The sequence below is a fragment of the Arachis ipaensis genome, chromosome B06, assembly GCF_000816755.2.
Source record: "Arachis ipaensis cultivar K30076 chromosome B06, Araip1.1, whole genome shotgun sequence".
NCBI lineage: Eukaryota > Viridiplantae > Streptophyta > Magnoliopsida > Fabales > Fabaceae > Arachis > Arachis ipaensis.
The window spans coordinates 135,165,687-135,192,405 of record NC_029790.2 but is presented as its reverse complement, the minus strand read 5'-3'; the positions used below and the strand labels follow the sequence as shown (position 1 = coordinate 135,192,405).

Sequence of the window (26,719 nt, the reverse complement as noted above, 5' to 3'; positions counted from 1 at the left end):
TCAATTAGAGCTAATTAATTGAAAAATAAAAAATCTATTATAAAAAAAACTTTTTACTATCTTAATTTTTTGAATTTTAAAACTAAAAATACACAAAATTTACTTATGTTGACTTAGATCGTAGTTAGTTCTCTAAATTAAAAAAAAAAACCGAAAAAAGAAACCACGAGAAACAAAAACATGGCCCATGCGCCCCCTCTTATTCAGCACCAATGAGTGCCTTCAAATAAAAATGTTTAGTCACTATGGTCTGGTAGAGCACAGGATTAGAGGAAGGTTTGAGCTAAGGCCAATATTCACATATAGATTACTAATCTACATGGTATACAGCGACTAATAAAAACTAGCCGAACGCACGTAAATTTTATTATTATCTCTCACCTTCTTTGTATTTTTTGTACATCCTTATTATGTATCAGAATCTACAGGTTGAGCCAAAGCTATGGCCTCAGAAATGCAAATACAATAGATAATAACAAGATTTTTTCTTATGTATATAAATAAAAAACAGAATGATTGAGCTCCCAAAACTAGTTTATGTGTGTGGTTTGCTTTCTACTGAAACACTGGAGGACTTTTTAAATGGTTTAATTGATTTATGATTAAAATATATGTAATAATCAGCTATTCATTCTCCATTCATGAGGTCTAACACAAGTGATAATTGTTTGGATTATTTTAAGTCCAATCTTTGGAGGCAGCAAAACAACGTGTGTGCAATAGTTTTCATAACTAGGATTAGTTCGTTGGCTTCTGATCTTTGGATAAATGATGGTTTATACCTTTTAAAGAGCGGAAAACATAATCATTCCGCTGAAAAATAACAATCACAACTATTACAAAATGTACATACTTGTGTATAAAGCCAACAAATTGAGTTTCTTAATTAAATTCTGTTTTTTTCACTAACTAAGCCTTAATTTGATATTTGTTTGTCTTCCTAAAGAAAATATTTAATTTCTCATACTGAACAATTCAATTAAATGCCAGGGTGCCATTTTTTTTTCTTAATATGCTGAACAAGGTGGTTTGAATACAATTTTTTTTTTCATTGAGGTATGCTACACATACAACATACAAGTCTTTTTAGTTTACAAGTCTTACAAGTCCAATAAAACACACGCATTACACTTAATTAACGCATTACACACTTCCACATTCAATAGTAAATAAAATGCACGTTATTCAACAACTTCCTGTTTTCAAAGCGCGCTACTCACCATGTATTATGAACGACTCTTCTTCTTCCTCCATGAAAACAATTTTCTTGCCAAATTTGAAGATAATAGAACTTCAAAATTACATCCAATCGATTACAGAAATACACTCAAAGGATTACAGAAATACACTCAAACGGTTACAGGAATTCACCTAAACGATTATAGAAATACACCCAAAAGATTATAAGAATACACCCAAAGAATTTAAGAAATACACCCAAAATTCGTTGAAGTACACCTTATGCATATTTCAGAACTCTTTCTCTTTCTCCTCCTCATCTTCTGCTGTTTTTTCTTCTTCAAAAATAATTTCAGAGCTTGATGTCAAAAAACAATAGAAATCGAGAATAACGAATAAAGAAAACAGAGAGAAAAGCACGTAAATGAAGAAGAATAACAGAAAGAGGAAGAAGAACGTGCAGCAATGAGAAGAAGAAGGAGAAAGAGAAGGCAAGAAATGAAATAGAAGAAGAGGAACGAGAAAGAGAAAGCAAGAAACGAAAGAAAAGAAGAAGAAGAAGATGATGATGAAGAGAAAGAGGAAGAAGAACGTGCAGCAAGAAGAAGAAGAAGAAGGAGGAGAAAGAAAAGGCAAGAAACGAAAGAAAAGAAGAAGAGGAAGAGAAAGAAGAAGAAGAAGAAGAACGTAAACTTTGCATCGCGTTTTTTGAGTTTATTCGTTAATTAACTTGTAAAGCATACAAGCCCTAATGGCTTGTGCTTATATGCAGAGCTTTTCTATTTTACATTATAAAGTATTAGAGTTTATATAAATATCTCTCTCTCCTATTCAAGTTTATTACTTTTCCTTTCTCTTCTCACTTGTGCTAGATACCTTACACCACATGTTAAATTTTATTTTTTTGGTATTTATTAAATCTGTTCTTGAGAAAAAAATATTTTGCCTTGGACTAAGCCCAAAATACTCTACCCAAATTTTAAATTTCAACTCGCACAAACTCAAAGTCCCATTTTGAAATGGTTATTTGATTGGGCCTGGAGCAAAGTTGGATAAAAACTTTGTGGCTCCTTCATGGCAAATAAGTTGGAAGTTGAGGGATACAAAAAAAAAACTTGGAAGTTTAGGAATTTTTATGTCAAAATTAGTAGGTATGTGAATAGGTTAATGTTTTTTTCTTCTTATTGCATCAAAAATCCCTTATGAAGTTTAGATGAGAGCATTTAAAATTTTGGACCACTTATCAATGGATCCAAGTAGGAATAAGGTCAATATTATTAGAAAAAGTAAATGTAAACAACTCCTAATAATCTAATTTTAAACAATTTTAATTAATAATAATTAAGTATATATTTAAAAAAATAAATAATTACTAATTAATGATAATTAATTAGTTTAGAATGCAATTTAAAAATATTTGTTGGTTTATTATTGACTAACCCCGTGTTGATTATCTAACGAGATTGATATTATTAACTAAGATATACCAATAAATAAATTTCATTAGGTCTCTCACTATCACGGTCATCTTCCTTCACAGTATCTATCCTGTACGGTCATCTTTCTTCACAGCATCCAGCTTGTAGTTTATTCTTATTCTTACATATATAACTAGTGCGATCTCTTTATATCTGTTTAAATTACGTGCCTTAAAGACCCAAACTTGCCAACACGTTCGCGTGTTGAGCTTGGAGGGTACCAGGACAAGCTCACAACCATCATGAGGTATAGCGTCCAAAAACTAAGCCCAACTTGCTCCGAGTATAAACAACTAGCAAGATAAGTTTGGGAGTTGTGATCCGTAACCGAATAGCTCAAATATATAACGCTACACATCGGAACTAACTTTGAAATTCAAATCATTTCGCCCTATTAAAATAACTAATCTCGAGTATGCGCACTTTCGCAATGCCGACACATATCTCAGGCTTTACAGGCACACAACGGTTGCCATTATGTAACAATATATACAGACCGAATAGGGTGATAGAGGCATTCAATTCTATTCACTCTCAAGCAAGAACTCTAAAGAGTATTTACAAAGATTAGTTGATTGATTACTGATTTGAGTATCGAAATCCTTTTTGCAGGTCTAACGCACGGGTCAAGCCTTTGGAGAGTACACAATTCGCTCAAGGATCTTTCAGAGGGAGTCTCTTGGGTGACAACGAGCTATACTTGGAAGGATAAGTTCCTGATCGGAACATATAATATCAAGACAAAGTCGACGTAATTTCAAAAGATTTATATTCCCATAATAACATTATGGGTAAAAATACTAGTTTTATAACTAAGTTCTTACCATGACAAAAACGTTGAAGTTAATAGAATATTCTATTAAATTATGCAAAATATTAAGTCAAGTATTAGGCATATTCATTTTGTTTAACAGAATATTATGTTAATTATAGTATTTTTGTCACGATAAGGACTTAATTATAAAATCTGATATGGTATAATGACTCAATTGAAAAGAAAAAATAGTATTGGGACTTAATTAAAAATTCAATAAAATTATAGAGATCGACAGAATAATTAAACCAATAAAATATAGTTTAATTTTTTATGCTCTCACAGTGTAAAATATTTTACACAATCATGCAACCACATATATGTTCTTTTGGATGACCATTATCAACGAAATAATAGTTGTTTTTTATGATGTGACGTTCGTAATTAAATGCATGTATAAAATTGCTTTACACATAATTAAATACAGGTTTAAAATTGCTTTAAAGTTATGTTTTTACATTTAAATATAAAAGTTATTTGTTATATTATACACTGGAAAGGTATCATGCCTTAATAGAGAAGAAGGAGAGAAAGAAGAGAGAAAAATTGAGTGAATTTTCTGTTCTGTTGTATTAGTGATTCGATTCATTCATTCTTTACATTGTAGTCTATATATACACAAGGACAGTTGGAAGGGGTGTTTAACTAATTGATTGGGAAAGCTAAGCTAACAGACTAAGACTAACTAACTGAAGTCCAGCCTGACACTCATAATAGCAATCTCTAACAGACTCTAACTGAATACAGTTGAAGTCTTAACTGCCTGAATGAACTATTATTCTGTCATGCTCCCTGTTATGAGATTCTTCTACTTCTTCCACCAGTTTTTAGTCTTTTTCATACTTTGAATTCTTCTTTCCATACAAATAAAATAAAATACTAATAATACTAATAATACTTTTATAGTAAAAAATTTAGATAAAATATACGAGATCTTAAGTTTAAATTTTATCATTGTCAGAGTCTTATTCTAATTGTTATATGTTACATTGTTTTTATTTGAGATTATTCAAAAATATTTTAGTTTTACGCGATTTTACGTCTTTTATATTAATATTTTATTTGAGTCAAACAATTGTATAATTAATTATAATGAGTTTGACTTTGTCCATATTAAAAATATTATTTTTGTGAATCATTAAATTTTATTAACTGAAAATAAATCAAGTGATTTAATAAAATAAATATATTGAATGATTTTAATAAATACAAACAAAAAACACTGAATATTAAATATCTTACTATTAAAAAATAAAAAGTAAAAAAATTATATTAATGTTAAATCAGGAACAGATCTATTTATATTATAATGGGATAAGTGTTCTTATTACAATTTAAATTTTTTTTGAATAGTACATAATAATTATATGAAGATGTTGAGATGGATGGGTGGTCATACGCGATTGGATAAAATAAGGAATGAAGATATAAGGGAGAGAGTTGGAGTAGCATCCATTGTGGAAAAGATGGTTGAATCGCGTCTCAGGTGGTTTGGATATGTGAGAAGAAGACCGATAGAACATCCAGTCAGGAGGGTGGATGAGATGGAAGATGGACAAATGGCGAAAGGCAGAGGAAGACCTAAGAAGACCATCCATGAGGTGGTCAAACGAGATCTACATGTAAACGGTCTCTCTGTAGACATGATACATGACAGAGCACAATGGCGTCGTTTGATTCATGAAGCCGACCCCACTTAGTAGGACAAAGCTTTGTTGTTGTTGTTGTAGTACATAATAATTATATTTATTTGTCCTATTAAATTATTAAATTTGATCCTATAATAATTTTTTATTCAACTTTTGACAATTGATATTCAATTTAAAAAGTTTATATAAATGTGTATTATAATGATAAATTTTTAAATTTAAATCACTTGTGTTCTTTCTCAAATTTAAATTTAAATTATCAATTTAAATGTGTATTATAAGCCCAAAACAGTTCAAATGGATTAAAATTTAAAATTATTACATGTCCCTAACATTTGATTTACCACTGCAGTTTAACCGCATTGAAGAATTTAATATTAAATGCTATTGGTCAACAATAGACGAAAAGAATAAAAAGAATTTACTACTGATATCCATCTAAAGTAGATAATATTTTGTGTTACAAAAAGGTATGTTGTAGTTATTGTCATTCTTATTTTTGTATTTTTTGTATTATAGTTGAGATTTTGAAAATAGTTTATGTTTTTTGATTTAGGTATCGACTATGTGACTACGAGTGTGACATAACCATTAGACAAATATTCACTTTTTGGAATTATTGATTATCCTAGCTGAGTTAGGTGGACGGAGGGGATGCAGCAAACTTAGTGAAGTTAAAAAAAAAACTTATTTTGTTATTTAAAGTTGGAATAATTTGTTTTTGAAAATAATGATTTTTTTATGTTGTTTAAAAAAAATTCTATAATTTGTTGCATATAAAAAAATGTTTTATGGCTGAAAATTATATTTAAATTAAACTGTGAAAATCGGGCTATTTGTTAAGTTGTTTGAAATCTTGTATTAAATATTTAATTGTTAGATATATAAGTTTGAAAAATTATTTAAAATAAAATTAAAACCATTTTTTATCAATGAAGACAATGTAATTTTAATAAAAAAAATACAGTTCATATACTTTGACTAAGTTATATATGATATTAGAATATATAATTTCCGTTAATTAATAAAAGTTAAACATAAGTGTGATAATGTCTTAATTTTGTTTCACATGTTTAATCATTCCCATGTAAAATTGAAAAGAAAGCAAACTAATAAAATGTTAAAATGTTTTTAACAAATTAACGATACACGTTATAAACTTATAATTAATTATACGAATACTATTTCCTTATAATTATCATTTAAAAAATTGAGAATAAAGACGTAAAGAAGAAAAAATAAAAAAATGTATTACTATTGTTTAAATGGTTATACGTGTATCATTTTACCATCATATAATTATAAATTATTTAATCTACTAGTATATTACATTAGAAAAAGAAAAAAGAAAATAAACTTAAACGGAAAAAACTAGGATTATTGTATTTTTTGGAAGTTTTTTGTGTGTATCCGACTGATAAGAAAAAAAAGTAGGTGATAAGCTTCCTATCTTTTAATATATCTTTTATTGTTTCCGTGTCAGCTGCACTAGTCTATATAAGATTAGGGGTGCACATGGCCGGGTGAAATCGGGTTTGATGTGATTCAGATCCGGCTTGAAATATACACCGGGTCTATTTATTAGACCCGAACCCGACCCTAAACCCGATGAAATCAATACACTTTCGGGCCACAATTATACCGGGCCGGGTGAAGCCGGGTTTGATGTGATTCAGATCCGGCTTGAAATATACACCGGGTCTATTTATTAGACCCGAACCCGACCCTAAACCCGATGAAATCAATACACTTTCGGGCCACAATTATACCGGGTGAAAATCGGGTAAAACCGGGCCGTTAATATTACATTACGTTGATACCTTCTTGTAAGCTAGCATGTAAAAATATCCGAATTTCCAAGACTCCAACCATTAGTTAACATGGTAAAATTCACTTAGAAAAATATAACAAGAACCAACCCTTCTTCAAAATTAAAGCATAACCACAATCAATACTAAAGCATAACCACAATCAATACTAATATTGTCTAATAATACCAAATATTTAAATCAATACAAATAACATAATCTTATGTATTAGTCTAAAGTCTTATGCATTCTAAACATAAAACATTAATTTATAGTCTTATAATGACTAATAACACAAAATATTAAGGTTTACAATACTTAAATTCCACATAAAAATAGTCATGATCCATCACTAATAACACAAAATATTAATTGTGTATGATGACCGGGCCAACTTCGGGCGACCCGAGCTATGGCCCGGACCCGACCCGAAATAATGACCGGGTCTATTTTTGAGACCCGTACCCGACCCTAAACCAGATAAAATCACATCAAATTAGTCCTTAAAGTGTTCGGGCCGGGCCGGGTCTGTGCACCCCTATATAAGATATATGAGATTGAGTTAACCCTCCACGTCAGTGACAAAAATTCAAAAGCTTTCCCTCAGCCTTTCCTCTCACCATTCACTAACACACGCACGGTCACTCTAGACCTCAGTGACAAAATTCCTCGCACGGTCGCGTCAGAGCGTCTTCTCCTCGTCGCATCTTCGCCGGTCGTCGCGTCTTCGCCGGCCTTCGCGGGTAAATCGCCGGGCTTCGCTGGTCTGCCCCTATTCTCTGTCGGGTAAGTCAGTTCTTTGATTTTGAAGCATTTGTTATAATGTATAGAGTTAGGTTAATTATAATTTATATTTCTGATGATGATTCTGATTTTTATGATTTATGTGATTCAATCTTTGAGGATTCTGTGATTTATGTGTTTATGTTATAATTTTTTTATTCTGATTCTTTGTTAATTACAGTAGGAGTGTTATAATTTCTGAATTTCTGGGAATTTCTGAGAAGATGATCGAGGTGGTTCTGAACGATCGATTGGGGAAGAAGGTCCGCGTGAAATGCAACGATGACGATACCATCGGAGACCTGAAGAAGCTGGTTGCAGCTCAGACAGGAACGAGGGCTGACAAGATTCGCATTCAGAAGTGGTACACCATCTACAAGGATCACATCACCCTCAAAGATTACGAGATCCACGACGGCATGGGCCTCGAGCTCTACTACAACTAAAATCCCTCTTCAAAGGTTTCTTCTTTCTTCCCTGTTGTTGTTTATTTTAAGGTTCCCATGGTTTTGCGTTTATTTAACAATTGGCTTGTTAAAATTTACCTTTGTTGAGCATTGTGGATTCATAATTTTGTTCATCACTAGTAAAGGCTATTTCCTTAAGGAATTGCCCAATTTATGTGCTCATGTTATTGTTTCTGTGCTTGATATTTCCTTGAATGGTATAATAGTACTCGAGACTGATCTTTTGCTGTTGTTTGTTTCAGGTGCTATTAATGGCGTATGTGCTGGTAACTGGATAAATCTGTGAAATGTAACTTTTTGACTTTTTAAAGACCCCTTTGATTGGAATAATGTACATACCCAAATGATATTGGGTTTAATTTGCTGTTGGAACAATTTGTTATATAACATATTGACGTGTTCTTGTTGGATTCATATTAATTGAAACCTCCCCTTCTTATCTTCCTTGCATAGTGTGCTTAATTACAATTTTTGTTTGATTAGACAATCTTTTGAGGTATTGTTCTTCTAACATTCTTCATAACTGAGAAAGAAAAGATAGTTCTGTGGCCTGTAAATAATCAGTAGTTTCTTATTCAATGGTTGCTTCCCGATATATGGTTCTGTTGTGCATGCTTTAAATTGTTATGTAGTTAGGTTTTCTGTTGATTCTGCTGTGGGGTTCGTTACTGAGCAGGGATGTCTCAGATTTTGTTAGATTTTGCTGGCCTTGCTATCCTTCTATGGCCATTGGCAGTTGCTGGGGCAGTAGAAATAATTTTTTAGGGTTCCAGTCAAGGTTCGGATGACAAAAAAAAATGTAGAAATAGAAGGCCCTTGATTGAGAACTTAAAAAAATGAACAAAAATTTTGTATATAAAAAATATATATTTTACTCTTATCCGAAATTCCTGATTTAATTAACTAGTTACATAACTTGTGAGTGAGTGATTAATAAATTGATGATGATGATGATGAGTGGTGGAAGCAATATAGGCATGAGCCAAACGCATTCCTAAGTGAACTTGAGAGACTGTAGTAAGGTGAAGTTTATCTGTTTTGAGGGGCAAACCCTTTGCATCAACACACTTCACATTTGGAAGCTTCAACCCTAATTGACCCTTTCTCACTTTCTCAATGTATTTTCCTTCCCCTGATGCAAGTGCTACCTGCATACATTAATTAACATTTTTACATGCCATCTCCTTCATTCATTAATTTCATTTCTTAAACATTATTATATATATTTCACCTTTTTAAAAAGATTATTATTTTAATTTTTTATACATTAAAACATCAATGTCCTTATATGCAAAATAGATTGATTATGTATCAAAAAGGGAAAAATGACCATTACTTTAAAACGAATGTAGTATTCTGTATATTTCTTTAGCTTTACTCTCAAGCAATAATCATAGCTTTTCAATTTGTGCATTTAATCATGTTTCAGATGGCATTATAATTTATTTAATTTAAGTTAAAATATCTAAAAGTGAATGTTAATAGAACGCTCACATAATACAAAATTTTTAGAATAATTATCCAAATCGGTCTCCAAGAATTTTATAAGTGGACATTTTAGTCCCCAAGAAAAATTAATACTCAATCCCTAAGTTTTACTTCGGCAGACAAATCAGTTCGTAGTTTATTTTTCGACAGAGTAATTACCCATATCAGTGCCCCCAAAGATTTTAAAAGTGGACGTTTTAATCCCTCAAAAAAATTAATACACAGATCAATCCCTGACATTTTTCTCTGTTAGACATAATAGTTCTCTGTCTAAAAAAAAGTAAAATAAAATTATTATTATTAGTAACTAACTAATAATAATAATAATATTCAATAAAATTATTAGAGATTATTATATAAAAAATTTAAGGTTGAAATTATTTAATATTTTTGTATTTAATATAATCAAAAGATGTCCTATTTTAAAAAATATGTTTGTAATAAAAGAAATATTTTAATTTAAATTTTAAAGTATCATTATTCACCTTCCTTGTTTCTAACAAAAATAGTATATTAATATGCTAGTGTCATCGTTGATACATAAAGTTAAGTTAATAATAATAAAATTCGACATATAGTAAAAATAAAATGGATTATGGACTGTTATATCTGACAAAAAAACGTTGAGTATTGATTTGTGTATTATTTTTTTTTATGGACTAAAATATCTACTTTTAAAATCCTTGAAGACTAATCTAGATAATTACTTTGCCAGAAAATGAACTAGAGACTGATTTGTCTGTTGAAATAAAACCTTAAAAATTAATCGGTGTATTAATTTTTTTTTGAGACTAAAATATCCGCTTTTAAAATCCTTAAAACTGATTTGTGATTTGGTAATTACTCAAATTTTTAAAAGAAGCATTATTTATTGAACCAGGATGGAAGAGTTACAAAATATGACAATATAAATTTCGTAAAAAAAAAAAGCTTTCTTTCTTTGTTTTGTCCCACACATTAAACAAAGGAACATTTGAACTTCTTGTTTGACTAAACTATTATATTATATTGCAAAATTTTAAATAAATTGAGCCAACTTTTTAAATTTTTGAAAGAAGAATAATAATATAGTAATTTAGATACAGACGTCATTCCCACACTATTTTACTTTTTCTATTTTTGTCGACTTTGAATTTAGTAAGTGATTTAAATATGGTGCGCCTTCAAATGTACACTACTACACTTCTTTTATTGTGGAAACTGTATTGATGTTTTTAGTTCAAAAATAGAAAGGATGATAATTCATACAAGTTGATGAGTGGGCCAATTTATTGAATTAGAGCTGGATGCCAATTGCCATTTCTAAGTCTTTTGGAATTACATGAACGGCCACAAATTTGAAATAAAAATTAATTGAAAAAGAATTAAAAAAAATCCATTCCAAATAAGTACAAACACAAAGAACCGTTTGGCACATACAACAACTAAAATAAAAACATACATATGTAAATATGTATTTATATTATATATGATCATAATTTAGATTATTAAAATCATCTTTAAAGGTTGTATAAAATAAAAAAATTAAGTATATTAAAAAAAAAATCTGTGTTATTTTATTGAATAAGATAAGATAACAAGAGAGAAAAAAGAAGAAAGCTAATGAATTATATCTCAAATGGCATAGTCTTTTCATACTCATTTAAGAGATTGCGAGTTCGAGTCTTCTATTTTTGGTAAAAAAAAAAGAAAAAAGAAATAGGCAAACCTGGATAACAAGAAGATTTGGAAGATGAAGATCAGAACGAAGGTCCATAATAAATTTCTCCATGTTATGGCTATAACCTTCAGCATCCTCTTCTCTAACAGTGTCACTCTCACCTTGATACCACAAAAGTGCCCTAATTGTTCTTCCACTATTACCCTTCACTGACTCAATTGCCCTTCTCACCAATTCATTGTACAAACTTGTCCCTTTACTCCATTCCCCAATCTTAGTCCCTCCCTTTGCACAAGGCACCAAACCCATCACCATATTAACACTCTCACCTGTTAATATACATATATATTAGAAATTAAATGTGCATTCTATCCTATGATTCTGTTAGCTAATTATCTCAAAACAGAAATATAGAGACAATAAATAACATATTTGTTTAGACTTTAGAAATAGGAAAAGAGACAATTTTTTTTTTATGCATTTTCTGTTCTAAAACACTTGTCGAATAAATTAAAGTAAAAAATATTATATGTTTTTAAGGTATTTTTACCTTTGATCCTGAGAACTTCGTTTGCGAACGCCAGACCCGGTCCAACCCCACAAGTCTTGCCAAGGTCGATGTCTAAATGGAGAGGCTCATGGGCCTCTTCCCATTGTAGACTCGCACTTAGTCGCAAGATAGAAGGGTTGGACCGGCACTCTGGTGGGACATTACCGTCCCAAAACCTCCCGTTTTTGACGCCGCCACGACCAGCCATGTTGCTTTGTCCGGCAAGGATGAAGATGTCCATGTTTGAAGAAGAGAAGCCACATTGCAAAAACAAGAATAACAAACATGATAACATAGGCATGGAGTTGTCCATGGTGGCAATAATATGGCACACACCAAAATGGACTTTATATTAAATGAAGATAGAGTGCGGAAATTAATGATTTGCTTTTCTTATTGACTTTTTGAGTTTTGTGCATGTGGGTGTGGTGAACTATGTTGGAAGAATCCATGTATTGGGGGCAAGGTAGGCAATGATCATTGATTGAATTGATGTGGCATCGTTTAGACACATTAGGGGATGGGAACATTTTAAATTTTGGATTAATCAAGTATCCAACTCTTGACTTTTCGGATTCAGAGCTTTAATACAATGTCATGATACCACTCATCCCAAAAATTTCAGCTGATGAAAAAAGGTAACACTAATGATTATATTTCTAATACTCTCTAAACTTCCATTGTACACATTGTATAAATATTCCATTGGCTCCTCATACTTTTCCATCTCTAATACTCTCTAATCTTCCATTGTACACATTGTACAAATATTCCATTAGCTCCTCATACTTTTCCAACTGAGAATAATATATCATGAATGTTGAGGTCGTGTAAAAATGAAAGAAAGCATAGTGATGAATGCGCTCTATTTTCAATTGCTACTATTTCAAACAAGGGTTTTTGTAATGCATTAAAGTAAAAAATTTTGGTGGATTTTAACTTGAGTGTTGCTATCTAAGTTCACAACAAAGAAAATAATACTTAAACTTACATAGAGTGAGGTGGGTACAATGTCACCGAGACTATAACTATGACAATTACTTATATCAATTCCTATTTTTTTTTTTTGGAAAAAAAATTAAGCAAAATGTGGTATTAATTAATTATTATGGCCAGAATAATAAAACGGAAAGAGTACATAAAAAGTATGCAAAGATAATAAAATTGAGAAAGAATAAAGAAAGAAAAGAAAAGATGAAGAAATTTTATTGATTGTTAATTGATTGAAATTGTAAACTATGAAAGTAAAATTAAATATATATAAAGTGTTGACCTATAAAAAATAAAAGCAAATAAAGATAAGATAAGGATAAATAAATTAAAGATAAGATAATAATAAAGAGTAAAATTATAATTAAATTTGTGTATCCTATGTTGGGTTAAATTTGTAGACCGTGAGACTTCTTTATTGTTGTCATGAGCTAATGTGGAAGAGTGGTTTAATACGCCCCACAAGCTTGTCAAGAACACCAAACTTATTCAAATTAAGATGGAATGGTTGAGAAAATAAAGGCTTGGTGAAGATGTCAACTAGCTGCCCAGAAGAGGGAATGGGAAGATGTTTCATCACTCCAGCTTGAACATTTTGTCGAAACAAGTGACAATAAACCTCTAAATGTTTGGTCTGCTCATAAAAAACTGGTTTAGTAGCAATATGAAGAGTACTCTGATTATCACAATATAAAATTGGTGGGCCGATAGAAGAGATGAGATACGTAAAAATTGTAACACATTTAATATCCATTTGTATTAACAAATGCACGATATTCTGCTTCAGTGGATTAGCGGGCACCGGTGGTTTGTTTCTTGGTCTTCCAAGAGACTAAAAAACTGATGATTTATTGATTGTCTTGATGAGAGCTATTCTATAATTTAATTATTATTTTATTCTAAAACGTTTTTTTCTGATTGAATCACGGTTGGACCAGTAAACCCGTGATTAGGGGTGGCAAAGCGGGCCGGTCCGCCCCAACTCGTCCCGTTTTGCCACCCCTAAGAAAAGCCACTCTTGCTTCTCCTTATCAAATTTCACATATATTCTTGCCTTGCACCCAGCGGCTGAAATCGGATTCTTCCGCGTTGGTGCTTTGACACGAGACCCGCGGATGCGGTCCCGATTACAGTGGATAGCCTGGTTAACGGGTTCCTTTGTGCTCTTGTCAAATGTTGTCATCTTGGGAACAAATATACGAAATTGTAAAATAAAATAAATAAAATTAATAACTAAAAATTAATAAGTTATATAATTTTTTTTAATTTTGCGAATTCCAAATCCTAACAGAATCCGTCTTTTGTAGCAGATTTAGTGGATTAGTGCGCAACCCATTTTGCCGCTCCTACCAACGGTTTAATAACCAGTACGTTGCTAGTGCCACCTTCTTCGACGGCTGCAACAAAATTGAGCTTATAGCCAATAATGCCCCTTTGGTTGTCTTCGTTACCGGCGGATATATGGGTATCCGCTATCCTGTCCAGTGTGGCCGCCGCCACAGTCACGGCCGCATCCATCTTCTTAATCTACAAGTCTCACCTCTGCCCCCACAAAGAGAACATCATAACACTCCATCAAGAACAACCGAAACGCAATACATGTGGGAAGATCCTATTCGTCTCCCAGATTGGAACCTCAGAAGCGTTTGCGAAGCGCCTCTACGAGTTTTTAGCCTCGGGAATGCACTTCCGTAATTGCGTGTATCTAGAGTTGGTAGATGCACGGAATTATGAGCCCGAAGAGCTACCCAAAGAGAACATCGTCCTCCTCGTTGCTTCAAATTCGGAACATTGGAAACTAGCTCTGGGATCCAGCTACGAAACTTACGGAGCGGAGGACTTCCGCAGTTGGATCCAGGATAACGCGGAGAACTTTGGGAGTGGGGTTTTTGTTGTGAACGCTTGCAGTTTCAGTGTGTTTGGAGTAGGCAGTAGTGTTTCTGAAGGTGGCAAGAATTTGATGGCTAAGGCCGCCAATCGCATTAGGGATTTTGGTCAGGCTGCGAAATTCGACGCTGCTTTTGATTTTGACAACTGGTGGCAAGGGGTTGTTGCGGTTTTGAAAGGTGCAGTTCTCGGGGATACCGTTGCTGATGACGAGTGCGAGCAATCTGAACCCGAGGTAGATTTCCGCATGCTCTTATCCTTTATATATCAAATGTATATATATTTTTTTGTTTCAAATCCTACCTCGTCAAGTCAACCACTAATCTATTTCTTATGAATGCTTACACTGCTGAAAAGCTTTCTGATTGATAGATAATTGTTCTAAACTTATGGTGATCTAGTTTTGTCCTAAATATTATGAATGTTTTCTTAGTTCCAGGATCATGCTGGTTGTTGTGATCCAAAACGCATATATATGTTGGTGGAAAATCTGGGTGATGGAGATAGTACAACCTCCAGGCGCCGGATGCTAACTATCAGTGAGGCCAACTTCATGAAGAATGGCACTGTTGATCTTGAAGACGTAGGTCTTGTGACTGCCCAATGGCGTCTTCCAGATGGTGCAACAAGCAAGTCTAGATTACCATTTTTTGAAGGATTTTGTTCCCTTGGTCTCAGTTTATTCTTTGCTGGTTGGGACCTGGATCATATTGAAAGAGGATGGAAGCAACTGGCTTCTGGTGAGGACACAAAACTGTGGTGCCTCGAGTATGATGGTTCTGCTTGGATTTGGAGTTTATGCAGAAGCATGTTCTTCCCCTGCTCAACGGTTTGCCCCATGGTAATCCCATACGATGGCAAGTTGTGCATCATTCAGGGTAGAAGAATATGGGTTGATATCTACCATCCAAAATCAGAATTTTGGGAAAAAAGGGAAGTACCCGAGAGTGTGTACTTGTGGCCTCACTCTTGCTTTTTCTGGGAAACCCTCATTGTGTATTCGGTTGATCATGAGAATCAATGGCTCATGTCATATGATTTGAATGCCAACATTTGGAGCCCCATTGAGTGCAATTTTCCACATTACTGGGGTTGTAGAAAACTCGTTCGTTTGGGTTGCAGTGATTATCTTCTTATTATTGACTTTATCACTATTTGGTACATCTATGATTTGTCTAAGAAGAAACTCGTGGCAATTGTGCATATGAATGAGTTGGATGAGATTGGGACAGTGACTGACGTTTTCTGTTGTCACCACACAAGCAAGGAAAGTCTGATCTATGTCTTCATTGATCCAGATAAAATGGATCTTGAGGAAATGGATATTGAGAAAGAGTCATTCACTTATGATATTAACATTGTTCCTTATGCCAAAGTCAAGCTCCAAACCGATGGTAATTTTTCTGCTAAGGTTGAATCCAAGGGTAATCTTAAAGTTGGTCCCTATTGGAAGTACAATGTGTAAGCATGCACCTTTCTCTTCTCGCTGTTCTTTCTATTATTATATTATAATGTCTCAAACTTAATTAATTCATAACCCTTTCCATTGTGGACAGGTTTGCTGCTGTAGACCAAGACATTAAAGGAAAGACTACTGCAGCATAGATGTTGCTGTTAGGAATATGTTTTCTTGAACAGAGTAGATGTATTATTCTTATCACATAGTTTTAAGACTGAGTTACTTTTTTGTGTCTCTTATGATGAGGATTGAGGATGTAGAGACTTTTAGAGTTAGCTAGTACTCAAAATATTCATAGCATTCATAGGTGGGAACCAGCATGCCCTAGTGGCAATTGTAATGGTTTATGTAGGGTGGGATATTAATGGGGACGTAGCGCGGAATTTACACTAATTTGTCTAAATGCATCAACAAAAACATCATCTACTTTCTCTCTCCCCGGAATAATTGGACACATTGCTCTGTCCCACTAAAATCTTAGCAGAGCCAACTTTTGTAATTTGTACATATCCAATTGTCTTGAAACAGCTAATGATGCTTACAATTTTAAGCACAATTATTATGCAGATAGGGTGAGCTATGCAGTATTGAAATTAGTATCATACTTTGTAATTTTTTTACCTTTTTTTTAATTTATTTTTTTGTCTAATTAAATTGACCATTCATAAAACACATTTTTTTTATAGGGAAGTATGTACCCGAGTTAGAACCCCTGATAAATGATAGGAACCTTTCCCTTAATCTCAAAGGTAATGTTCTAAGTAGTGCATAAAGAATTTTGTTTTAGTAATTAAGTGAAGCTAAGAATATTTCCCTTATTTAGCATCTTGATGTCTTACGTCTTACACTTCTCTTATTTTTATTGTATCTTTTTTTTTACAAGTCTATTTGTGTTTCAATAATTCTCTATATATAATTCTGTTTTGAAGACAAGTGCATCTTTGAAATTTACTTATTGAACCCTAAAAAACACATTTAGACCATGGTAAATAGAGAGGGTGGAAATGTTGTAAATGATATTGTAGTTTGCAATTTTTGTGGATTGCAACATTTAAACAAAGGCAACTATATTGTTACTTGACTAACTCTTAGTCGTTATTTGGGGACTAATATACTCCTTATCTACTAGATTGGTGGCATTGCAAAATTCCTTACAAAAGAAGTGTTAATTATCTGCATTATGATTCTTCATTTTGTTGAACAATTGTACACTATCATAAACCAAAATAGTTAGATATAGAATACATAACTGAATATAATATAGTTAGTAATCATTATCTGTGTGATTGTAATAACAATGATTCGTATCAATTATTTAATGTTTTTTTCATGTAACATAATGTTACGAATTTTATTTAAATACAAGTATGTAATAGCCTTTTATCATATCAGGGTAATTCACTAATATGAGTTTAAAAAAGATTATTTGGGCTATTAAAAATAGAGAATGAAAAAATTTTTAATTAAGAAATATATAATGGATTTTTTACTTTTTATGCACGTACCTTTTTTTTAACATAAACGAAACAAGTATTAGTATTAGTGATATGATATCAACTAATTTTTATATTGGATCAACATTTGGTCCAGGCGTATTGCGAATTTACATTCGATTGTCTAAATGCACCAACAAAAACATCAACCTTCTCCCCCTGGATAATTGGACACATTGCTCTGTTCCACTAAAATCTTAGCAGAGCCAACTTTTGTAATTTGTACATATCTAATTTAACATTGAAGAAAATTCCTATATGATCTTAAAAGCAAGAAATCTCTAATTATTAGTTTCTAATGCAACAAACTCACCAGTCCAGAATGAAGATCTCTACGCAAACCTAAGCTACAATGAATATAAAGGAATATCTCTGTTCAAGAAAACATATTCCTATTAATATAATGTCCACCACACCAGTATGATGCACAAAACTAAGCTACAATCCTCCCTTTAATTCAATGTCTTGGTCTCCAACAGCAAACCTGTACAATGAAGCTCAATGGATTGAGTGAGCAAGTTTCAAACAGCACAGTAATTATAAACAAAGAAAGCAGAGAAAGGTTCATGCTTACATATAGAGTTTGCTATAGGGACCAACTTTAAGATTACCCTTGGATTCAACCTTGGTAGAAAAATTACCACTTGTTTGGAGCTTGACTCTAGCATAAGGAACAAAGTCAGGATCACCACCATATTCCTCAACAACCTTTTCATCTGGTTCCATGAAGACATAAATCAGACTTTCCTCGCTGGTGTAGTGGCAACAAAAAACATACGAAACCCGTCCCGTCAGCTTTTCCAATCCATTCACGTGCACATCTGCCATGAGTTTCTTCTTAGAAAAGTCATAAATGTACCACATAGCGGCAGAGTCAACAATGAGGAGATAATTACTGCATGCCAAACGAATTAGTTTCCTAGGACAAGAATCACGAATTGGCGGGAAATCGCAGGGAAGGTATCCACTCCAAAGGTTGGCCTCGATGTCATATGAGATGAGTTCCTGATACTTACCATAATAAACATAAAGCATAATGAGGGTTTTCTTAGGAGGCTTTGTTCTGTCCTCCCACAAAAAGTAAGATTTAGAACTCGACCAAAAGTCCACATGGGGCGCTTCCCTAGGCACTTCCCTTTTTTCCCATGACTCTGATTGTGAATTGTAGATTTCAACCCAATCTTTAGTATCACCCCCAAAGATGTACAAGTTGCGATGGTATGGGACTACTATGGGATTCATTCGGTAGTCGATCATGCTTCCGCATAAACTCCAAATCCAGGTCGAACCATCATACTTGAGGCACCACATTTTTGCAGGGAAAAAATGTTCCAATTCTAGCTCAAATTCAAATTTTGATCCATTGTTACACATGATACCACCAGCAATGAACAAGCTGCCACCAAGGGAACAAAATCCTTGAAAAGTTGGTAAGTTGGAATCCATTATTAGATCATCTCCAACAGGCCATTGGGCAGTCACAGGACCTCCATCTTCAAGATCAACACTTCCATGCTTGATAAAGTTGGCCTCAGTGATAGTTAACATCCTGCGCCTGAAGGTTCTTTTTCTATCTACTACATCCACATTTTCCACCAACATATATATGCTTTTTGGATCAGAACAACCAACATCATCCTAGAATTAGAACAACAATCATAGTGTTTAGAATAAAATTAGATAAGAAATTAAAACGTCATAGTTATAAACTGACCTCAGGTTCAGATTCCCCGCACATGCCATCAGCAACCGTATCTCCCGAAACCGTCGCAACAACACTTCCCCACCACTCTTCAAGATGATCATAGTATTGAACGTGATCCAAATCCCTAAAATGATTGGCGGCCTTAGCCATCAAATTCTTACCATCCCTTTTGCCCACGACAAATGCAGTGAATATGCAAGCCTTCACAACAACCGCTCCGATCCCAAAGCTCTCCGCGTTATGCATGAGCCAACTGGCGAAGTCCTTTGCTCCTTTGCTGTCGTCTAAGGCCAGTAGTTCAGGTGGTTCGGGAGGTTGGTACCAAAAATTCGAAGTTGAATCAACGAGGAGGATGAGGTTCTCCTTGGGTAGGTCTTCGGGATCATAATTCCGAGCATCTACGACCTCCAAAACGAGGCCTTTCGACTCTAACAAATTGCGGAGGCGCTCCGCTAGGGCTTCTGCAGTTGAATATCCGAGTCGCGAAACGAACAGGATCTTGCCACGTGGATTGCGTTTCGGTTGTTCTTGATGGAGTGTTATGAGGTGAGACTTGCAGATTAAGAAGAAGGTTCTTATTTAAAAAAAATTATATTTAGAATGATCAATTAAAATATAAAATTTACATTTTAATCACAAAACTATAATTTTAATCTGGATTGAGTCTGTTTGAGACGTGTTTCGAACTTGATTCAAAATTATTATTGAATACAAATAATGAATTCAATCCAAAAAATATATTTTAGACAAATAAATTTTTGAATACATTAAGACGATTGATGAAGATATAAAGTATGAAAAAAGATTTTTATTAATAACACAAAATTATCTATAAAAAAATTTATTATTTTATTCTCTTCATTAAAAACTAAAATTACTTTTTGAATCTTATAAAACATATGCAGCTCTTTCGATTTCTATACATAGATTAACTTGTTTACAAGTGTTCTTATTAATTAATAGTATAATTATCCCTCATTCTATATATATTTTCTGTTATAATTGTCGGAGTTCTAGGTATGCTTCTAGTTTTTTCGAGATTTTTTATATATATTAACTACGTGGGTACTTTTATCATACTGAGAACCTCTGGTTTTCATTTTATACATATTTCTGTTGTTTTCCAGATGCAGATCGAGAGGCATCTTGTTGAGCATTTGGAGACCATCCTTACAAGCGAATAACTGTCTTTTGAGTTGTTATATTATGTTTTAGACTATGTATATATGTATATAGAATCTCCGTATGTATATTTTGTATTTTGGCCCTCCTAAAGGTTGACTTGGAGAAATAGATATTTATTCTGTAGTTTGATTTGTATTTTGGGTTGTATAAATATACATAATTACATATTTTGGCCGGCCTTAGCTTCGCAGGTCGAGTCTGGAGCTTGATATCTGTATTATGGAACTCTGTTCTGAATATTATGTTTTTAGCCTTCTTTCGATCTTTCCTATCCGTTTTACGATTAACCTTGCGAGTATGACATGATTTTCTGTTTTCGCTTTTGCTTAGCTTTTTCTTCAAAGATCCTAATTGTAAATTCTTTCAACTATATTTATGTACATATTTTACTTTTAGATGTCGTAATACCTCGCCACCTCTTCTTTACGGCTTAGAATAAGAGGATAGGGCGTGTTGGTAAGGCATACATAGTCAGTAAGGTATGGTGGAAGGTGATGGGTTCTGGAGGATTTCCGGGGCGGGGGTGGAATTGAAGGAATGTTGGAAGTAGTAGCTGGTGCCATGGAACGTTGGGTAGGCATTGGAATTGGAGAGGAATCTTGGGGTGTAGGGTCTTGTGCTGGGGTAGGTAAGGCAAAATCGGCAAACAAGTCTTTATGGAGTTGGAGGTGTGGGGAATTGCTAAAGGGCATGACATGTTCATGGAAGATCACATCTCTGGAGACAAAAAACTGTTTGGTCTCAAGGTTGTATAGTTTGTAACCCTTGTATCCAAGGGGATAGCCAAGGAAGATTGATGGAACTGCCCTGAGACAGAATTTGGTTCTGAAACTCGAATTAGTTGCTGCATAGACTAAACAACCAAAATTTCTTAAACCATCATAGTTGGGAGCTTTGTTGAATAGTAGTTCGAATGGAGACTTCAGGTTTAGTAAGGGACTTGGGGTTCTATTAATGAGAAAGGCAGCAGTGGTGATGCACTCTCCCCAAAAAGACACGAGCAGTTTAGCTTGAAAGTAGAGAGCTCGAGCCACATTAAGAAGGTGTTGGTGTTTTCGTTCTACCACGGCATTTTGCTATGGTCTATATGGACAAGAAAATTGGTAGAGAGCTCCCTTTTGCTTCAAGAAATCTTTGAGTGCAAGTGTGAGGGAGAGAGAAAGAAAATGAAGGCTAAGAAAAGGAAGGCTAAGAGTTATTATATGAAAGTTTTATTTCTATCCGTTGAAATTATAGCATATAACCACTATATAAACGTTTGTAGAATTTCAATTCAATAATTATCAACAATAACAACTACATTCACATCTTCTTTTCATATTATTATTATTATTTTATTTTATTTCCTTTTCTCTTTAGTAATTATATAGCAAGTGCATTATTGTGAGTAGTATTCAATTTCATATTACTTTGTAGCTATTAAAAGTCAAAATTCCGCTGCAGACTCAACAATTGGTATCAGAGCCAACGTTATATTATTCATTATTTGAGTGGTAAAATTCAATTTTGAATATAATGGCTTCAACTAGTAGTAATGTCAAAGTAGACAAATATGAAATCGAGAAATTCAATGGGAAAAATGATTTTTCCTATTAGAGGATGCAGATGAAAAATCTGCTTATATCACAAAAGTTACACAAGGCACTAGCAGGAAAAGAGAAAAAGTCAGAAGGAATGAAAGATGAGGATTGAGAAGAATTAGATCTTGAGGCACGGGCTGCAATAATCTTATGCCTTGAGAGGTGTGAGGGAGAAAGAAAAGGAAGGCTAAGAGTTATTATAGGAAAGTTTTATTTCTATCCGTTGAAATTATAGCATATAACCACTATATAAACGTTTGTAGAATTTCAATTCAATAATCATCAACAATAACAACTACATTCACATCTTCTTTTCATATTATTATTATTATTTTATTTTATTTCCTTTTCTCTTTAGTAATTATATAGCGAGTGCATTATTGTGAGTAGTGTTCAATTTCATATTACTTTGTAGCTATTAGAAGTCAAAATTTTGCTGCAGACTCAACAGCAAGTTCTTTTGCATTGTCCCACCTGAAACACTTAATCTTGATGCTAAACTGAGTTTCTATTAAGAAATATAAATTCTTTAAACAAGTTGTAGCATCTGATTTATTAGTCAGTAAATAAATCCAACAAAATCTTGTGGCATCATCAACAATAGTCAAGAAAAATCTTTCCATTATAAGTTGAAACTTGGTAAAGTCCCCATACATTACAATGAACAAAATCAAAAAAATTTAAAGATAAATTATTGCGGGAATCAAAAGTAAATTTTTGAAATTTCGCAAGTGGATATATCTCACAACCACTGCAATTAGCTTTATTTTGTAAATAAAGAGTATTATTTAAATGATGCAGAATTTTAGATAAAACATGACCTAAGCGAGTGTGCCACAATTGTGAGTTGCACAAATTTATTGAAATATGACTAGAATCAGAACTTGAAAGATTTGGTGATGTCAGCGACTTTGAGCAATTAGTTGGGGATGATGCCTTTAAAATGTATAGTCCTTGATGCAAATTACTCTTCTCAATCCTCTTCGATGTGAAGTTATTCTGAATAGTAAAGTATGTTGAGCCAATAATTACAGTAAAAACAGGGTTGGATAAAAAAAAGCATGTTTCTTTTTTTTTTTTTCCCTTAAAATAGAATTAAGTGAAGATGTAGGTGAATGAGGTGTAGAAAGCGTAGCAAATTCTGAAACAGACATAGACAAAGTAGTAGAATTTGATGAATGACTAGTAGTAGATTGCAAAGAGAAAAAGGTACTTACCATAGGTGGCTGAGATGTAATTCTTTCCTGCACTGTTAGTATTAGAGGAAGATAGAGATAGAGTCATGAGAGAATAGAGTTTTATAGGGAAAGCATTTTTCATCCAATAAAATATTTCTAGCTATCAAACAGTACATGATTTACATATATTTTAAGGTACATGATTTACATCTATTTATACAAATAGTATTTTAATTTATCCACCTATATATATATATACATATTTTTGTAGGATTTTTTTTAATATAAATTATAAAAAATATTTATTTTTTCAAAATTCATTTCTGAGCTTTATTTATCGAAATGTACATTTTTTTTTTCTGTATTTGGGCAAGTTCGGCGCACTCCACAGCTAACTCTATAAAAATGAGCAAATTCACCTTATTCTCCGACAAATTCCACTCTAAATACATCAAATTGAGTTTGAAAAGTTAACAATGATAAGCATTATCATCGTCTCCAAAATACATAAGAGTACACAGAAATAAGTCGTATTTTATTTTTGGGAAATAGTTATTTTTTTAATTTATAATTAAATTTTTTTTTGTTAAATATGACTTATTCCAGTATATCTGTATATTTTTGGAGACGATGATAATAATTGCTATATATCCAAAAAATTATAATAGTAAAAGAAAAAAATTTTGCAGATATTTGTGAAGTCCCTGATCCCCGACAAATACAGAATTTGCCATTCCTATTTAAAACTAGTGAAAGATGTTTATATCTAAACTAACATTATATTTTTTATTGTTTTATTAATATCTTATAATTTAAATTAAAAGATAATATAAAATTTTTTAATATACTATTATATTGGTCAACTAAAGCTATAAATATCAACCCTTCTTTCTCCAAACTCACAGAATCAAACACAAAGTCTGCAGGTATTGTTTCTGTGCATGCTGCTTCCTTGAATGGTATAATAGTACTTGAGACTGATCTTTTAATGTTATTTGTTTCATGTGCTATTAATGGCGTAATATATACTATGTGTTAGAACTGGATAAATGTGTCAAACGTAATTTTTGACTTGTAAAAGGCCCCTTTAATTGGAATAATGTCATTATCCGAATGATATTGGGTTTAATTTGTATTCTTTGTAAAAGATTCAAGATTTGATGTCTACACTTGACTACCACCACGGGTTTGGTTCCAGGATCCATTGATCAAGGAAACGACTATAAATCTATCTCTGTTATTATGGTGATGATTTTTTGTTGATCAAGTGTTGTTGTGTTATTAAAGTGTAAGCAAAAGTAAAGGAATTTTCTTTTTTTGTATTAAGCAGCTTCCTGCCTGCTTGCACGGGCACCTGCCCTGTTCTGTTNAAAATATATATCACGTATGTTTTATTGTTTTTTATGGAGATGCCATTTTTTTGTTGCTTAATATACATCCTTTGTGTTCAAATAATTAAGACGATAGCATATATTATGTAGTGATGTGGAATTATGTATGAGTAGCTAGGTTTTTCTATATTTTCTGTTTTGAATGATACAAACTGTGAATGAAATAATCGTTATGTTAGTTTTTGACGCTCAAAACACATTTGTCAATATATGTTAACCCTCAACTTAAATTAAAAATAGGAAGGTAGTCAACTATAATTAACTAGTTGAAAAAACAAGAAGTCTATTATAAAAAAGAAAAAACAACCTTCCACTATCTTAATTTTTCGAATCAAAACTAAAAATACAAAAAATTGACTTAAGTCGACTTAAATTGTAGTTGGTTCTTTAAACTTTTTTAAAAGAAGTAAAAAAAAAATACGAGAAACAAAAATATGACTCCATGCCCCCTCCCTCCCTTCTTATTCAGCACCAATGAGTGCCTTCAAATAAAAATGTTTAGTCACTATGGTCTGGTAAAGCACAACATTAGACCAAGGTTTGAGCTAAGGCCAATATTCACATATAGATTACTAATCTACATAGTATGCAGGGACTAAACATGTTTGGTGGTGAACAAATATTTTATTCAAATAAAAACTAGCGGAACCCACATAAATTTTATCATTCTTTCTCACATCCTCTGTATTTGTTGTACATCCTTATTATGTATCAGAATCTACAGGTTGAGCCAAAGCTATGGCCGCAAAAATGCAAAAACAATAGATAATAACAAGGTCTTTTCTTACGTATATAAATAAAAGAACAGAATGATTGAACTAGCAAAACTAATTTTTGTGTGTGGTTTGCTTTCTACTGAAAATACTGGAGGACTTCTCAAATGGTTTAATTTATTTATGATTAAAATATATGTAATAATCAGCTATTCATTCTCCATTCATGAGGTCTAACACAAGTGATAATTGTTCGGATTATTTTAAGTCCAATATTTAGAGGCAGCCAAACAACGTGTGTGCAATAGTTTTCATAACTAGGATTAGTCGTTGGCTTCTAATCTTTGGATAACTGATGGTTTATACCTTTTAAAGAGCGGAAAACATAATCATTCCGCTGAAAATAATAATCACAACTATTACAGAATGTGCATGCTTGTGTATAAAGCCAACAAATCGAGTTTCTTAATTCAATTCTTTGTTTTTTTCACTAACTAAGCCTTAATTTGATATTTGTTTGTCTTCCTAAAGAAAATATTTAATTTCTCATGCTGTACAATTCAATTAAATGCCAAGAATTGGGTGGGTGCCATTTTTTTTCTTAATATGCTGAACAAGGTGGTTTGAATACATTTTCTACATGATAAAAGTATTAGAGTTTAAAGGACAAATTTATAGATAGTTAAGTTAGTTATAGTTTTAGTTTAGGTAATTATGACAGCTGGCACTCTAATCAGCTATAAATACAAGCTAAAGTCGTAACTAATTTTATTCTTCTTAGGCACTATAAAAATCTCTCTCTCCAGATTTTCACTACTCAAGTTTATTACTTTTCCTTTCTCTTCTCACTTGTGCCAGATACCTTACAGGCTTACATTACGATGTTAAATTTTTTTTTTTGTATTTTATTAAATCTGTTTTTGAGAAAAAATATTTTCCCTTGGGCTAAGCCCAAAATACCCTACCCAAATTTTAAATTCCAACTCCCACGAACTCAGAGTCCCATTCTGAAATGGTTGTCCTAGATTGGTTGAAGTGATTGGGCCTGGAGCGAAGTGGGCTAAAAACTTTGTGGCTCCTTCATGGCAATTTGTAATTAGTTTTCTCTTCTTTGGACTTTAGTCCCATTTCAATACAAAAAAAAAGTTTTAAGTTGAGGAATACAAAAAAAAAAATGAAAGTTTAGAAACTTTTATGTCAAAATTAGTAGGTATGTCATATGTGAATAGGTTAATTTTTATTCTTCTTATTGCATCAAAAAT

At 32.6% G+C, this 26,719-nt stretch overlaps 4 protein-coding genes and 1 long non-coding RNA gene across 6 annotated transcripts in view; 2 read left to right on the top strand and 3 right to left on the bottom strand.

Moving 5' to 3' along the window:
- LOC110263651 overlaps positions 1-7,633 on the bottom strand; it is a 10,603-nt gene extending 2,970 nt beyond the window's left edge. Inside the window, exon 1 of the long non-coding RNA XR_002349545.1 lies at positions 7,496-7,633. This is a non-coding gene — a long non-coding RNA (uncharacterized LOC110263651). The remainder of the gene's footprint in view (positions 1-7,495) is intronic.
- LOC107605629 (ubiquitin-like protein 5) overlaps positions 1-8,622 on the top strand; it is an 11,577-nt gene extending 2,955 nt beyond the window's left edge. The window contains exons 3-5 of one of the 2 annotated variants that reach the window (XM_016307571.2): positions 7,677-7,714; positions 7,896-8,172; positions 8,421-8,622. In XM_016307571.2, the coding sequence (XP_016163057.1) occupies positions 7,936-8,157 (222 nt within the window). In that variant the 5' untranslated portion in view covers positions 7,677-7,714; positions 7,896-7,935 and the 3' untranslated portion in view covers positions 8,158-8,172; positions 8,421-8,622. Of the gene's footprint in view, positions 1-7,502; positions 7,715-7,892; positions 8,173-8,420 lie in introns of those variants that run through there. The other variant, XM_016307573.2, reaches the window with a different exon arrangement.
- LOC107605628 (probable carbohydrate esterase At4g34215) lies at positions 8,976-12,408 on the bottom strand. Its single transcript, XM_016307569.2, has 3 exons — positions 11,877-12,408; positions 11,375-11,655; positions 8,976-9,326 (listed from the first exon to the last, which is right to left on the bottom strand). Exons 1-3 carry the CDS (start codon positions 12,187-12,189, stop codon positions 9,078-9,080), a joined length of 843 nt encoding a protein of 280 aa, XP_016163055.1. The 5' UTR covers positions 12,190-12,408; the 3' UTR covers positions 8,976-9,077.
- On the top strand, positions 14,293-16,953 carry LOC107647760. The gene is made up of 3 exons (XM_016351808.2): positions 14,293-14,988; positions 15,187-16,214; positions 16,310-16,953. Exons 1-3 carry the CDS (start codon positions 14,293-14,295, stop codon positions 16,356-16,358), a joined length of 1,773 nt encoding a protein of 590 aa, XP_016207294.1. The 3' UTR covers positions 16,359-16,953.
- LOC107605627 lies at positions 17,979-21,287 on the bottom strand. Its single transcript, XM_016307568.2, has 4 exons — positions 21,004-21,287; positions 19,420-19,984; positions 18,280-19,343; positions 17,979-18,189 (listed from the first exon to the last, which is right to left on the bottom strand). Exons 1-4 carry the CDS (start codon positions 21,285-21,287, stop codon positions 18,144-18,146), a joined length of 1,959 nt encoding a protein of 652 aa, XP_016163054.2. The 3' UTR covers positions 17,979-18,143.

Bases quoted from the DNA above. Each gene is read 5' to 3' on its own strand.
- LOC107605628 (XM_016307569.2), bottom strand. From the start codon at position 12,189: ATGGACAACTCCATGCCTATGTTATCATGTTTGTTATTCTTGTTTTTG. The intron at 11,656-11,876 runs GTAAAAATACCT...GTATATTAACAG, and splicing joins CGAAGTTCTCAGGATCAAAG to GTGAGAGTGTTAATATGGTG. The intron at 9,327-11,374 runs GTTTGCCTATTT...TAATGTATGCAG, and splicing joins CAAATCTTCTTGTTATCCAG to GTAGCACTTGCATCAGGGGA.
- LOC107647760 (XM_016351808.2), top strand. From the start codon at position 14,293: ATGCCCCTTTGGTTGTCTTCGTTACCGGCGGATATATGGGTATCCGCT. The intron at 14,989-15,186 runs GTAGATTTCCGC...ATGTTTTCTTAG, and splicing joins GCGAGCAATCTGAACCCGAG to TTCCAGGATCATGCTGGTTG. The intron at 16,215-16,309 runs GTAAGCATGCAC...CATTGTGGACAG, and splicing joins CCCTATTGGAAGTACAATGT to GTTTGCTGCTGTAGACCAAG.
- LOC107605627 (XM_016307568.2), bottom strand. From the start codon at position 21,287: ATGCCCTTTAGCAATTCCCCACACCTCCAACTCCATAAAGACTTGTTT. The intron at 19,985-21,003 runs GTATTACGACAT...TTTTTAAATAAG, and splicing joins CGTAAAGAAGAGGTGGCGAG to AACCTTCTTCTTAATCTGCA. The intron at 18,190-18,279 runs GTAAGCATGAAC...TTCATTGTACAG, and splicing joins CCCTATAGCAAACTCTATAT to GTTTGCTGTTGGAGACCAAG.